Source organism: Oxyura jamaicensis, chromosome 1 (genome assembly GCF_011077185.1).
Source record: "Oxyura jamaicensis isolate SHBP4307 breed ruddy duck chromosome 1, BPBGC_Ojam_1.0, whole genome shotgun sequence".
NCBI lineage: Eukaryota > Metazoa > Chordata > Aves > Anseriformes > Anatidae > Oxyura > Oxyura jamaicensis.
Genome location: NC_048893.1, coordinates 63224699 through 63239633, shown reverse-complemented (window position 1 = coordinate 63239633; position 14935 = coordinate 63224699). Strand labels below are relative to the sequence as shown.

Genomic DNA, 14935 nt, shown 5'->3' with positions numbered 1-14935 from the left:
ACTTCCCCTCACACATCCTTCTTAGACCTTAGGATAGCAGACATCCTCAAAGGCTATCCCTATCTCAGTGTAAGGAATGCAGTGATGTGTGAGTATATTCTGAGGACTCCAGTTAGTGCATGCCATAGCACTGCTGTGAGCAAAGATAGATGCGGTTGGTAGCGTGTATGTGTCCAGTAACAACCCAGAGACAAACAGCTCATCATCACGTGAACCTCTGTTGGAAAGTTTGTCCTGATATCCCTTGTGAAGGAATATGAAAATGGGACAACACTGCTGAAGTCTACTGTATCTGACAATAATACACACTGAGCAGCCTATTTTTGTTCCCCCTGGGTAGAAACAATGCAGATGGTTTTGTTTTTATCCTTTCTTCTAGGCAGATGGGAAATTTGGCCTTTTTTTTTTTTTTTTTTTTTTTTCATAAACTCTCAAGAAGTTACTCTTTATTGACTGTGACACTATTAGTGTATAATCACAGGTCTTTGTTAAGGTAAATATATTCCTAAAGACAGATAGTAATTAACAATTCAAAAGAGAAAGGATTAACCAAGTTGGTGTAATTGTGTTGGACTGTCCTTATGAAATGTAGTTTGACCGTAGTACTTCTAGTCTCTAAAACATCAGATATTGACACAATCACACAATACTCTTCCATAAATTGCACTGATATTTGGTGTATCTATTACTCTGCATAGTGGAGAAAAAACATATTTCCACTTAGTGCATTTAGCATTTTGGGAGGAGCGGGAAGGATGTCAAAAAGAGCACAGCAAGCTTCGTTATCTTTAGAGCTATGTGCTGTCACTGCCATCACTGATCATTCTGCAGCAGGTGAGTTTGGAACAATGAAGTGGCAGTTAACGTCAGTCAGGAGCTATTCTGAAAGTTGTAGGTCCAGCTGCTGGATTTCATCAAGTCTTTCTTGCTGGTATGATAATAATCTTGTTTCTGAAAGTTAGGTCTAAAATACCAACAGCAATATGAATAATTTTCACTAAGACTTGAGGGGTACTCAAAATAGCAACATCTTTTTATAAGGTATGAAGCTTAAGCTCGTTTTTTAAGGAAGAGGAATGTGATGCAATCACACTGTCATCTGCTGAAGTCACTGCATCCAGATGTTCAATAAGACATTTAATTTTTCTTTATTTTATGTTCATGAGCGACTGCCCTCTGTATCAGTGAGTTGCCAAATACAACCTACATTATGCTTGATACAGGATCTTTCCTTTGGATATGTAAGGAGAGATTAGTTGAGCCTCATGGTATTCAGGACAATATTCAAAAAAAAATTCAGGGGAGTCATACTGATAACAGAGATACCTTACACTATCTGAAGTAAAATCCGTTTCATAGGCTGGATATGGTAAACTGAGACAGTTCTCTGGGAGATTGTGAAAGACGCAAAATATCTTCTACATGAGGAACAACTAAGTAGCAAATGACTTCAGTCTGCAAAAAGAAAGAACTTGAAAGGGACATGACAAAAATCCAAACTCACAACTGGCACAGAGAATCCCAGTAGTGATCACCGGTACACTGTCTTCACGTGCAAGAACAAGGAGCCCTCAATGAAGTTACCGGGAGACAGGCTCAAACCCCAAAGAAAAAGAGAGCAGAACTACAGAACCACTTACAAGATGATGCCACAGCTGCAAAAGTTTACATGGGCTGAGTAAGACACTGATGCCATACTTGGATGGCAGATCCATAGAGGATACTTAGCTGACAAATCACAAGAAGTTCAGTTTGGAAAACAGGAGAGTGTTACAGAAAAGTAATGTGTTTGCCCTGTTCTTACCTCTTCTGAGGTGTCTATGTATGGTCACTATTTGAAACAGAATACTGTTTCAACAAAGTGATCCTTGGCCAGAACCAGTACAGCTATTCTTTAGTTACGTTCTTAGCTCAGACTTGTGGTTCTGTTAAGAATTTATTTTCCTTCGGAAATTAGTGCAATCCTTTCTTCAATCACAGTAGTAGCAGTAGCTGAAGAAATCAATCCATACATATTTACTTTTGAAGGTCAGACTGCTGGCCGCTGCACCTGCACCATCTGAGAGACCATCTGATGACCTTGAGTCACAACATCATCATCTGAATTACATGTAAGCTTCAAAGCTGGAAAATAGAGGGATACCTTTTCCTCCAGAATGCAGACATTTATTATTATTCCTAGTATTTTTTTAACCAAAAGTGTAATACACATGTAACTCAGAAATAGTACCTGTGAATTCTGACACTTGCTTTGAACTTGCTTTGGCTAAGATGGTCAAAACTGCTACTGAAGTTTTTCTCAGCTTTTCTGATGTGTCGGAACATAAAGTATCCACAATGACCTCCCAGCTCTTGCATATCCCTTTGGGATATTACTGTTTCTTTTAACAGCAGTATTTAAAGAAGAGTTGAGCATACCTTTCCAGATACTGGAAATACCAGTTAAAGAACAATCAAGAAAGTAGATGGCTTTCTTCAAGACAGCTCAGAAACGCATAGTTAGTATTTGAGGTATCAAAAGGCTAAAATAACTTACAGATTTGGAAATACAGATAAATATTCAGAAGATGGAAGATCAGGTGAGGAAGGTGATGCAGATAGACCTAGGAAGATCTGCACACAGACCACTTCCAATTGTGGGATGGTGACATTAACTATGAACCAGATCTCGCAGAACACAGCAGCCTGGTGCCCAAGAACTCTTCAAGTTTACTAGCTTGAGTCTACAAGCTTGAGGTAGTAAACTTGCTTCAGAGGTAGTCAGCTACAGTTCAGCAACATACCTTAATTTTCCCCAGCCTTCTGGACCCCCACATATGAGACTCTTTGTCATGGTTTTGTCTGAGATAGAGTTAATTTTCTTTGTAGAGGCTTTTATGATGCTGTTTTGGATTTTTGATGGAAATAGTTTTGATAACACACCAATGGTTTTAGTTGTCACAACACAGCCCTTACACCACGTCAAGGACTTTTCTGCTTCTCTTGCTGCCTGCCAGTGAGGAGGCTGGGGGTGCACCAGGAGCTGGGGGTGGATACAGCCAGAACAGCTGGCCCGGGCTCACTGAAGGAATGTCCCATACCATGTGGCATCATGCTCAGAAATAAAAGCTGGGGGAAAGAAGGAGGAAGGGGGGGATGTTCAGGGTGATGGCATTTTTCCCAAGAAACCATTATGCGTGCTGAGCCCTGCTTTCCTGGAAGTGGCTGAACTCCTGCTTGCTGATGGGAAGCAGAGAATGAATTCCTTGGTTTGCTTTGCTTGCATGCATGGCTTTTGCTTTACCCAGTAAACACTCTTTATCCCAGCCCATGAGTTCTCACACTTTTACCTTTCCCATTCTCTCCCCCATCCCACCTGGGGAGAGCGAGTGAGTGGCTGGGTGGTGCTCAGCTGCCTGTTGGCATTAAATCACAACTCTCATGCAGACAAGCCTGAGTTGTCAGCATAGTCTAGCTTGGAGCTCAAGAATAACACATGGGTGCTAACAAACCCTTCTTGATAAGGCCCAGTTCAATGTGGAAATGGCTTGGCATCTCTTACATAGCACCATGTCTCTGAGGCTCCTAGGGTGCTCAGCTTCAAGGCTAGATTCTGCACCATATCAACAGCTTGAGCTACAAGTTACAGAATTCCCAGCTTATCCTTCTCAGTGCATTAGAAATGGGTTGGCAGTAAAGAGTAATTAAAGTATGTTAGATAAATGGCATTTGCACTTAGAAAATCAATGTCATCTCTACCTTCTCCAGGAAATCATTTACCATAAACATTAAGATTTAAATAATTGATGATTTCCAGACATGTGTGAATGAAGTGAGAATTCTTATCTTTCAACATCTACTCATCATTGAGCAGAAACAAAAGAAACCGCATTCCTAAAAAAAATTACAGAGCTCCTGCCAGCTTTTCATTTATGTTGCCGGACTTAGAGCAGAAACAAATGGAAGCCATTTGGGGCTCTTCCTGAAATAGATACAAGAATTGGAACAGAATTATCATTGGTTGCTAAATAAAGGAAAAACCGTAGTGTAGAAACTCTGGAATCATATTATCTTCACTCCAGACACTCAAGAGATTACTGCTCTAAAAAAAATAAATCTGGCCTAAATCTGGCTCAGAAATGCAATGGGGTCTTGCTTTCTTATATAAATGCTTACAAGAGCACAAGTACAATGGGTTGGGCTGTGGAAAACATATAAGAGGTATTAGGAAGTATTTATTTGCTCAGAACACTCATTTCAAAAACCTTTTGGCAAGACCTTGCTTCCCCGCCTTCTTAGAGAGGGGGGTTAGATCTTATGTATATGTCAGGCTTTCAAAAAAACTGCTGAACCACAAAACAGATATACAATGTACAAAACAAGTTATAGATTCACATGCACACATTATACATACATCTATAGCTATCAATTCATGCATTCAATCTAGAGATGTATATTAAATAATCATTACAGAAAATCGTATAATTAGTGAATACGTGCATATAAGTACGTACCTGTGTAGATACTTAACACAGACTGAGTTACTAGCCTTTCAGAAGTCAGTATTAGAATGCTTTAGAAGGCTGGTTGACTATAAGTGGAAAATGCACTTAACGTCAAGGAATTTAATGACACTGGCTACACCACACCTTATTTATTTTCCTTTATTTTTCTAAGATACTCGTATTATCGGTATCCTAAATTTTACTGTAATTAGTTTGGGATAGTGAGTAGTGAAGAACGCCTGTCATCATACTCCCCTACTGTGCAATACAGACATAATAGCATGTTTTCTTTTCTGTTTTAAGAGAGGTGGGGGAAGGGGCTGCAACATTTGCAGCAGTGTCCCTTTAAGTAATCTTTTTTTTGGCTGTGCATCCAGGGCAGCTAATAGTTTTATCAAATACCCTTCACAGCAAGACGACTGTTTCCATGGAAACTGTAGAGCAATCATCCATTACTCCTGCAAAGATTTCTCTCAGCTCTCTCCTAAATGCAGGTAGCTACTTTCACTGAAGCTAAAATTGAATGGAAGAATCCATTTTACAGTCCATGTGTTGATTCACTTCCAGAGTTTCACATGGGGGCAATGGGGAAAGTGGGGCCTAAGGCACAAACCCCAGGAAATCACACACAAGGAATTTTTAAGACAGGGACAAATTCTGTTGTCTGCAATGTGAAATACAGCTTATAGACAGGATGTAAAATTATTTCCTTACAAATGTGAAATGGAAAGGAGGGGAGATTGAGAACTAGAGATGAAGACCGAAGATGAACCCAGCGCTTGGTCACTTACCTCTCTCAGCATGTTGTTTTCTTTTTCCTTCTGTTCGAGAAGGCTCTCCAAGTGGTGTACATGCATCTCTGCTTCAGCCAACCGTCTTGTTCGCTCATGATCTTCCTCAGTGGCTTTTGCTGACAGACCTTTACTCTGCAGCATTTCCAGCAGCTTTTTGATGGATTCATCACGTGCATTTAAGGTCTGTTTCTGCGTCTCAATACGCAGTTCCATCTCTTCTAAGGTTTTACGTAGCAGGAAGAGTTCCTTGGCCTGGCGTTCATGCTCTGCATGAAGCCGTTGGAAGTTCTCCTCTGTCAGCTCTGCCACAAAGGGCTCACTGGTTCTAGTGCTGCTGTCCTGCTGAAACAGTTGGTTCAGGTCCCGCTGGATCCGCAGTTCATCTTGGAGAGCCTGGATAGTCATCTGCATATGCTGAAAGAATAAACAAAGTCAGAGGATTCCCTCCACTAGAGAAATAAAAACAACAATATAAACCACTTCAGTCTTCCTCAACTACCAACAAAGAGGAAACTTCAACACTGACAGAACAATATTGTTTTTTGAAAGCAGAATTTTAGAGAAGATCCTAGGTTTTCTACAGTACTTTCAAGTCCCTCCTTTTATGTATGGCAGAGGTTGTTTAACACTAGAAATCTTCTTGAGTGATACTCCCACCTCCACCAACCTGAGAGAGTCACCATTTCAAATCCAAAAATGTTGGTAGGCAAAATCTGAGAGCTTCAAATATTCTTTTTCCAACTATTTATCTATGCTACAGAAGAATTCTGCATAAAAAGTCCTAGATGAAAATTACTCTCTTTGCAAAGCAAAGGGACACATGTCTATAAGAATATATGTACTATTTAATAAAATGTAATCAGCCACGGAGGCTCCCCTAGGACTTCAGTAGTGACACTATACATAGTACAGATCTCAGTTGACTTACAGATGAGGCTTTATCATGTCAAAAAGAAATACAACTACAGCAAAATGGATACATGCTGGCTGGGGTGCATACAATTTTATGCATGAGGATCTTAGTAGAGAACAGAGACTGCTGCCTTATAAATAAGAATGTGCAGTCAATCCAATGATCAGCAGTAATTTGTGGTTGTGCAAGACAATAAATCCTATCTCAATGACTATGAATACAGTGAGATAATATAAGTGCGATAAAATAGGAGAAGCACAGTTTGCCTGGGAAACAGTCTTTACTTCATATATAGATAAACATTTGTGTTCCTCTCTGTAAGACAGAAGTATTAAGACAATAAGAGGGAAGTTCTAAGATGCTGAAGAAAGGTCTGATTACCAGGGATGAGATACCCACTGAGTGATATATCTCGACTCGCTTCTTGAGAGTGGCAGATGTGCTCACAATTTAGTCTGAATGTGAACAAGTCAGATGGCTTGTTTTCTGGGGTCTACTTTTGTATTACAGAAATCAACATCTGCAATACAGTTATTTTCAGTATTCACCAGGACTAAAGTATAAGTCAGTATTATAAACTGTTATCAGACTTGATGCAGGAAAACACACTGTTAAGGTCTGTAATGTAAAGACGGTGCCACTTTGTATGTTTGACATAAATTCAAGTAGCTCATTTCACTCAAACATTTGTGAAAGAGAAGATGTAAAAAAATTTAGGTTGAAGTATTACTTCAACAATGTATTTATCACAATTGCTATATAAAATTCCTTAAGGATATTCAAAAACTGGACACAGTCCTCAGCAACCTGCTTTAGATGGCCCTGCTTGAGCAAGGGCGTTGGACCAGATGACCTCCAGAGGTCTCTTCCACCCTCAGCCATTTTGTGATTGTATGATACTGTGAAAACACAATAGCTAGATATATTTACTGCAAATAGTATATTCTGCCTTTAACTCGTTTTAGATTTAACAGTCAGTTTGGTTGTATGGAATGATGCATAAAGGCAGTCAAATCCCATTTTCTTTACAAAGGTCAAAACTCCAGAAGTACTTCTCCTTTTGTGTTCTGACCTATAAGAGGACAGTTCAGTTCTCTTACGTGGTTGTCACTGAAAAGTGGATCAAAGCTTCACCTGGCTGAAAACCAGCCCCAGCAATACAAAGTCTTCCCAGCCAGATCTCCGATCCAGCTGATGGAGTGCCTACACCAATGCTAATCCTGGCGCAATGTAGGGTTGGGAATGTGCAGCCAAGGAGCTGGTAGAGACAAAAGTGGAACTATCCTTCATGTTATCAACATAAACTGAAATCAGCTTAAATGTGTAGCTTCATGACTGATTTAAGGTGCTGTAATTGCCTTTTCTTCTATTTCAATAACACAATACTTGGTAGTTAGTCATGCTATTAATCTAAAAAAATAGGTCATAGAATCTGTGTGATAACTTGGCACAGGTTTATTAGGTTAGGGGATAATTAATGACTCTTCTTAAATGTAGATTGTGTTTTTATATTGGTAGGCACTCAGATTTATTTTCAAGTTGACATTCAATAGTACAAGAGAAGAATAGAAACAACTCAAAGGAATCAGTTTGGATCTGGAAACCTTTTTAGCCAAAACTTTTTTTTTTTTTTTAATGCAGATTCCCACTTCCATTCCTTGTCATTCCTCCAAACCACGGTCAGAGTAAGAATGTCAGAAAACCTCCAAGCTTTCAACCTGAGGCACTACTGCAAGTGTGCCAGCGTGCAGGTAGGCAATCAAAGCTACTACAATCTGTTCAATTAACGTACAGTGATCGAGCTGTAAGAAAAAATCTACCATGCTCATGAAAAGGTTTGCCTTATCTGTACCTACATAACAGGAATAAAATCAATAGACATTAACAGCAGAAGCAAGAGAATATCCTTAAATTTCCTTAAACTTAAAAGTGAATTACCTAACTCAATACAACTTTACAATTCCACAGGAGTTAATTTCGTTTGTAAATATGGCTTTGAGAAGCCCTACTTATGCAAAGCCCAGCTGTGTGTTGTTCTTCCAGCTAACAAGCTCCCACATGCTTCCACCTGCCTCTCCACATACTGCCTCCTCAGCGTTTCCTTTCTCCCAAGCAAGAAAAGAGCTTCTTCTGAGCAACCACATCATCTACTAAATGAAATGACTTCCTCTACTCAGTGTTGTCTCGGAATCAAACTTGGGTTATTTATAAACATCAATGGACTAAACCACCACAACCAAATTCCTGCATTCGAATTTTAATCATTTGATCTGCTGTGAATCTCATTTCAGGTTACATAGGCAAATATTGCGTCTCATAGACCCACAGAAATTATCTCCCCCAAAGCTGGGAAAGACTCTATTATAACTTCTGGGCCAAAGAACCAAATCTGCCATACAATTCAGAAACAGAACATGAAATAAAATTTAAATCCAATGACATATGGCACGTAAGGGAATCCATCAGTTTTAAGCAAGGAAAGAACTGGCCAGCAACTGCAATGAATGCAGTTTCCCAGGGAAAATTAAGGACTATGGAAGAGAGGAGGGGTTAACCCTGATCACTGTTGTCCAAGCTGCTCAGCTGAAAAACTTCATTATGTGCACAGGAGCTGGAAAACAAGCCACAGAATATGCTTTAGACACCCACTCCTTTCCAACATGAAAGAGGTATGCAAAATGGGTTCTTTGCTCTGCTTTCCAACAAATTTTTATGATTTTCAGAATAATGAAACATTATTTAACCAACTTTTATTAGTTGGCATCATAAATAAACCAGTTTTTCAGTTATCATAGCTCTCCTTCCACATCATTTCAAAGAAAACATCCTTTTCCCTATGAAGGAGCAGACAAGTCTTATTAGCTTCTCATCCATTTCTTAGACTTCATTTTTAAATCAGTGACCATCCCAGAAACGCAAAATCTTTTCCCCGTTCATGTAATACTAGCCACTGATGTTAACTGGATTTCTAGGACCCTCAATCTGACTTGAAAAAATACTGCTGAAATTATCTCATCTAGGAATAGTCAAAAATACCTTTAATCCCACTGCGCTTGGTTACATCCTACTCTGCTGGGTAAAGTACCAATCACACTCCTCCACAGTTTAATAAAGATAACATAGTTAAAGTCAAAGCAATTATATTCAACCCGTACTTTGCTTGAAGCTTATTGCTCTTATTTCAGACCTTGAGGATTCCCTGTTTTTTCCAGTAATGTAACTTGGTCTTTAAGCCTCACTACAAATTATAACTACATCTGCAAATTACAAAGATATTTTTGGGAGCATAGCTCCCTAGGAAGGGTATTTGTGGTTATTTCTAACGTACTTCTGTCTTTGCAGTACTAAGCCCCTTTTGGCCCATCTCAAACGTAAACACCCAAGGTGCAAACAACCTCTTACCAGCTTTTCCTCTGCCTACATTACCTCCATGGGTCAACTTAAAAGTTTGCTAATTGGGCTCTACACAAGGGCAAGGGCTGCCTTTCATCCAGCAGCACAATATTTACATCTGCAAGCAGAAGAACATGATTCAATCTCCTAATTCTGCCTAGCAGGATTCAAATTCACATGTCCCTCACCTTGGCAGATTGGTTAGATGAGTTTATAACCTACAGTATGAATACAGTCAATGATACAGAAGTTCCTTGTAGTCGGTTCACAAAAAATCCCTGTTGCTGTGGACTCTGGGTAATGCAACACACCTCTTGCTACGCTGGTGAATTTGGGAACCTTGCTGCAGGCAGCTCTTTTCATCTCTCCCCATTGAAGCTTTTCTACTTTGCATGAAATATTTAAAGATTCTGTAGGCCTGATGGAAAATACTGAAGAGAGCACAGTTTCATATTCTAATTGGTTGCACACACAAAAACAGAAAGACCTGAAGAGCAATTCTTCCTATTAATTTAAATGTTTATCATCTTACCGTTCCAAAGGCAGTGGAAGAAGTGGATTTTAACATCCTGAGACTGAAAAGGGAATTTAGCCAATACTTTACAGCCAAGATCTCCGTTCTAACCCTAAATTTTAGATCAAAAGGAGGCAAGCATTCCTACCAGCATGATTTTGAGAGAAAGAATTAAATTGTGACATACTTCTAGAAGAAAGGATTTTCACACTGATATTAGCAAGACAGAGCTAGGATTTTCATACTGATATTAGCAAGACAGAGCTTGACCTGCCAAGCTAAGGTGTTTAAGATTCCAATAAGCAGTTTTGTGTTTGTTTTTAATTGCCTGGTTTAGGTTATTCACACTGCAGGTACTGTCTTTGTAACTACCTTAATAAGATGCATAACTCGTCCCATCCTTTATTCAAGAAGGCTGAATGCCTAAATTAGAACTGTGGGATCTGCAATAGAGGCAAGGCACCTAGGCTTTGAACACTTCTGTAGTTAAGTTCTCTTTAATCTTCTGGATTTAAATTCTAAGTAGGCTAAGCACAGAAATCACAATTTTTAGAATACCAAGAAAAAAAATCAGTATGTTCAAGGGATACCTGTCAACAATTAGGAAAGAAGACACTAAGAACCTACTTTTTCCCAGAAACAAGCAAAACCACACGACTATACAACACTTTGTCACAGAAATGTGTCACAATGGGGTGGGAAGTATTTTTACATTCTGCAAAACACAATGACATACATACATATACATCCCCTTACACTGGGAGAACACTGAGGCCTCTCATGTTCAAGAGCAAGGAAATATGGGTTGATGGAAAGGAAGGGAAGGGACGAGAGGTCCCACTAAGATACATCTGCAGTGTTAGTAAAGTTTCAGCCTAGGAGATAACTATTCAAGCTGTTGTTCACCATCTTCATGTATCCTAAACATGCATGTTTGCTCAGCAGACAATAAACTGGTTTGGGGTGGATCTTTAACAAGATATTCTTACAGAAAGGACTGAGAGGTTCTACTTTGTATAAATATCTGACTAGTGACTGGCTTTGAAATTTGAACCTACATCTCTCGAATCGAAGTACCATATAGGGAGGCTGAATCTCAGCTCAAGGTCTTTGAATTAGACAAGATGCCCCTTACAATCTCTCACACTCCAGCGTGCATCCCTGAATAAGTCTATTTCCTGCTCAAGGGTTGATCTCATCTCACTCTTTTCTAATTTTTAATCAGAAATTCCACTGCAGAGGGAAGAAATCTTTTCCTAACAAAAGTTTTGCTGATATTGGCAGATTTAATACATTTTCTCATTAAAAACATTATTGACAAACTTAGCTACTGAAAATTTCCTGATTACTTCTACTGTAAAACCACAATGCCAAGACATCCTGTACTGAATGACAGCTTTATGATGTACCTGTATTTGGCAGTTTTCTGCAAACCTGCTCAGTGATCAAGCTGTTCTTCATGTAGAAAACAGTAAGTGCTTGGAGAGACATAGGACACGTTTGCATTTGTTGTATCACAGATTTCTGGGTATAACCCAAGGATGAAGGAAAAAAAAAGAAGAAAGAGACAGATGTAATGTGCTAATTGACCAAAAAACAGGTTTCTGAAGATGCCAGTTTATAGGTAATCTCTTTTATTCAGCCACCTATTTTTATAGTTGGGGGTGGGGAAAAAAAAAAAAAAAAAAAAAAAAAGAGAGAGAGAGAGAGACAAACTTAATGCCAGGAAAGCCCTTCAAGGTATGAAATAGATACACTTTACACTTGGAGTACCTAACAAAAACAGCCTTATTTTTATCTTTAGGTCATCATGACTACATTCCTACTACTCTAAAAATAAAGAAACAGTAATTACAGTATGTTTTATGCCCAAAGGACAATTCAGTAAGTTCTACCTTCAAATGTAGAGCAGCAGCAAATGAGAGAACCTACAGAAGCCTGTGAATGTGCTTTTCTTGCCAGTAAATCTGCATGCACAATCACAAACTTTTGTATTATGACGATTCCTTTAGTATTCTTCACAACGGAGGCGTTTCAAACTTTTGTAAGAGGATGAACTCCATTAAGCTCAAAAGCGATCCCATGCCAAATGCTAAGATAGAGTTTGGTCACTATGGGAAATCTCTCCCATTTTCAAAGAGTTAATGTTTTGGCAGCCTTTCTGGGAAATAGATTCTGCTGAATGCACAGTAGAAGCAAAGGCCTGGCTATCTGGGGGAGTCCCTGCTGACATTCAGCTGCAGCCCACGCAAAGAAACTGAAAAAAAGGGCTAATGTCAGGTGTCCAGCAGGGCTGGGATGAAACAGAACTTGCCGGTTCCAGAAATGCTACATATTCCCTTGCAAAATGGATCAAGGGCTTCAAAACCCTTATTTGAATGGAAATGATTGGATGATTTTTATAATGTTTAGCTCTGCTAGAAAATACAGCTATGATTGTAATAGGATTTAATTTGTGAGAGTCGAAGAAATAGACTTTTATGTTAAAGACAAACATACACTGCAAAACCTCTGAGACAGCAGAAGGGCAAGGTAATAAAAAAATGCTATAAAGAGCTTAAGTTGTCAGCAACACATTTTTGAGCTGAACTAGACTGACACTAAGTGACTCACTTGGTTTAAGGGGGCAGCGTGCAGCAGCCTAACTCCTTCCCCCCTCTGTACAAAAACAGATGGAAAACCCCTACCTGAACACATGCAAAACAGCAGAAATGAATTTAAACTCCAAAAGTAAGCAGACCAGAAACAACTCGTAAGTTTGAACCGCAATTAATTAGCTTCATACTAAATGTACAGGTAGATGGCATAAAAACAGCTGCAAGGTAAAACAATAAATACAGTACACCAGTTATTCAGTGGCAAATGCTCACATGAAAAATGTCTATCTACAGTAAATATAAAGCAGCTTATCTTGCAAAGGAAAAAAGTAAGCTATTTGTATTTTTAAGGAGTAAAGCAAGTATATTAGAAGTTTCTATGGAATATCTGATGCCCTAAAAAGCATAACTTAGTTTGAAGAAATTTGTTCACATTCCTTTTTTTTTTTCAGATTGTTTTCTCACCTGCTGTAAGAAACTTGTTAGTCCAGACCACAGAATTTGGGATCCAACATCTGTGGATATATATTGTGATTGTCCCATAGGAACTAAACACATTGTTAAAAAGTAATTAATCTGTAAAAATAGCAGTGATTTGTGACAGCACAGACATGACTATAGCTCGTTTAGATGACAGACGTGACCATCATCTATCTACTTCAGCTTCAGAAGATGGGATTTCTAAGCTCTGACAGAACCATCACTAAAGATATAGTGTCACTGCAAAAGCGTAAAGGACTTTATTAACAAGGCAGTGTTACTCCGTGTTGATGATGGAGATTCCAATGTGCCATTGTACAAATTTCTTGATCCATCCCTAGAAATAAATCACGACATTAGGCTTTTCACAAAATCTTATTTCATGGGGAACGGGAGAAAAAAGATCACTTAAATGCAGTATAGACAACAGCAGAATTTCCATTTGATTTTTGTTTTTCTAGGTATGCCAATATATTCTCTACAGTCACAGGTATAAACCTTGTGATCATGATCAAGAGATATCTGTGAAGCCAAAGTAATACTGCTACAAGCATCATCCTGAGAAAGTGGTTACTTTTTCGGACTAATAGGCATCAGCATCATTCTAGCTAACAACTTCCAGATTCTGAAGATGAGTTCAGTTCTTGACTGAATGGGAATAAAAGCCAAGTATTTATTGTGAGAATCATAAACCTGAAGAAGAAAATAAGTCCAGTTATCAAGTCCTTGGTTTACAAGATTCTGTCCAAGTCTAGTTTCAGAAGTCTACAATCCTGGGCATGGGAGAGGGGAACTGGGTGGCTAACTATCTATGTTTTCATGTGCTTCTACACAGAAAGTGACTGCAAAAACCAGGAACATAAGATGTAGTTCTCCTGTATAAACATAAGCTCTATCCCTTTCCTGCATATGCCTTACCAACGCATAGAGCTACCAAAAAAACAGCACTGAAGAGTGAAAATGGGTACAAGAAAAAAAAAAAAAGTATTTTTCCCTTTTCAGAACTGTGCTTTTAAATGCATTTTAATATAGAAAGTCTTTAACAACATGTCTCTGTACTATCACAAACTGTATTTTTCACCATGCAATATCAAGAAAAAGTAGATTCAAGGATTAGGGGATAACAATTGTCTGGTTAAGAAAGAAGCCTGAGAATATATTTTCCTAGCTGAGTTGTCTCAAACATTTATTTCTGCCACTTTATCACTGCCCAGAACCTCAGAAGATTCTGATGATGACAGTCTTAATCCCTAGTCCCCCAAGTGGAAAAGAGAGCTCATCCCATTCTGGGTTGTGATTTCTGTATTCTTCCGTATCAGGGAAGGGAAAGGAAGATGATAAGAAAGAGTAAACAGCTTAACAAACACACCAGGAAGCTCAGCAGGTAAGGCACTCTGGTGAACACATAAGAGACGTATTAAATATGTCAGATGCTATTGAGAAAATCCCTGCCCAGGATGTATTTATATGTATTTGTTCACATTGATAGGATTGAGGCATCTAAAGCAAATAACTAATGAAGGTAAAGACTGTCCTATCTATCTACTACAGCTTTTTAAAGCTGCAGTTTTGCTGTAAAAGAGGATCGATAGTAGGTAAGCCAAGCAAACAACCAATACTGCTAAAATTAGTGTGTCGGGACTTACTATTGCCTGATCTAGCAGAGTGGGTGCACAGAAATACTGTTTCTCAGGGCCAGAAATCGTCTTTGATGGACAATAAAAATAAACCTGTCATCATATGGACTGATAGAAAACATA

At 38.8% G+C, this 14935-nt stretch overlaps 1 protein-coding gene across 12 annotated transcripts in view; it reads right to left on the bottom strand.

Annotated features, from left to right (window-relative positions):
• The window catches only part of ERC1 (ELKS/RAB6-interacting/CAST family member 1), a 294248-nt gene that overhangs the window by 222097 nt on the left and 57216 nt on the right, over window positions 1-14935 (bottom strand). For all 12 annotated transcript variants that reach the window (XM_035345700.1, XM_035345691.1, XM_035345735.1 and 9 more), the window contains exon 3: window positions 5276-5692. In XM_035345700.1, coding sequence (XP_035201591.1) covers window positions 5276-5692 — 417 coding nt within the window. The remainder of the gene's footprint in view (window positions 1-5275; window positions 5693-14935) is intronic.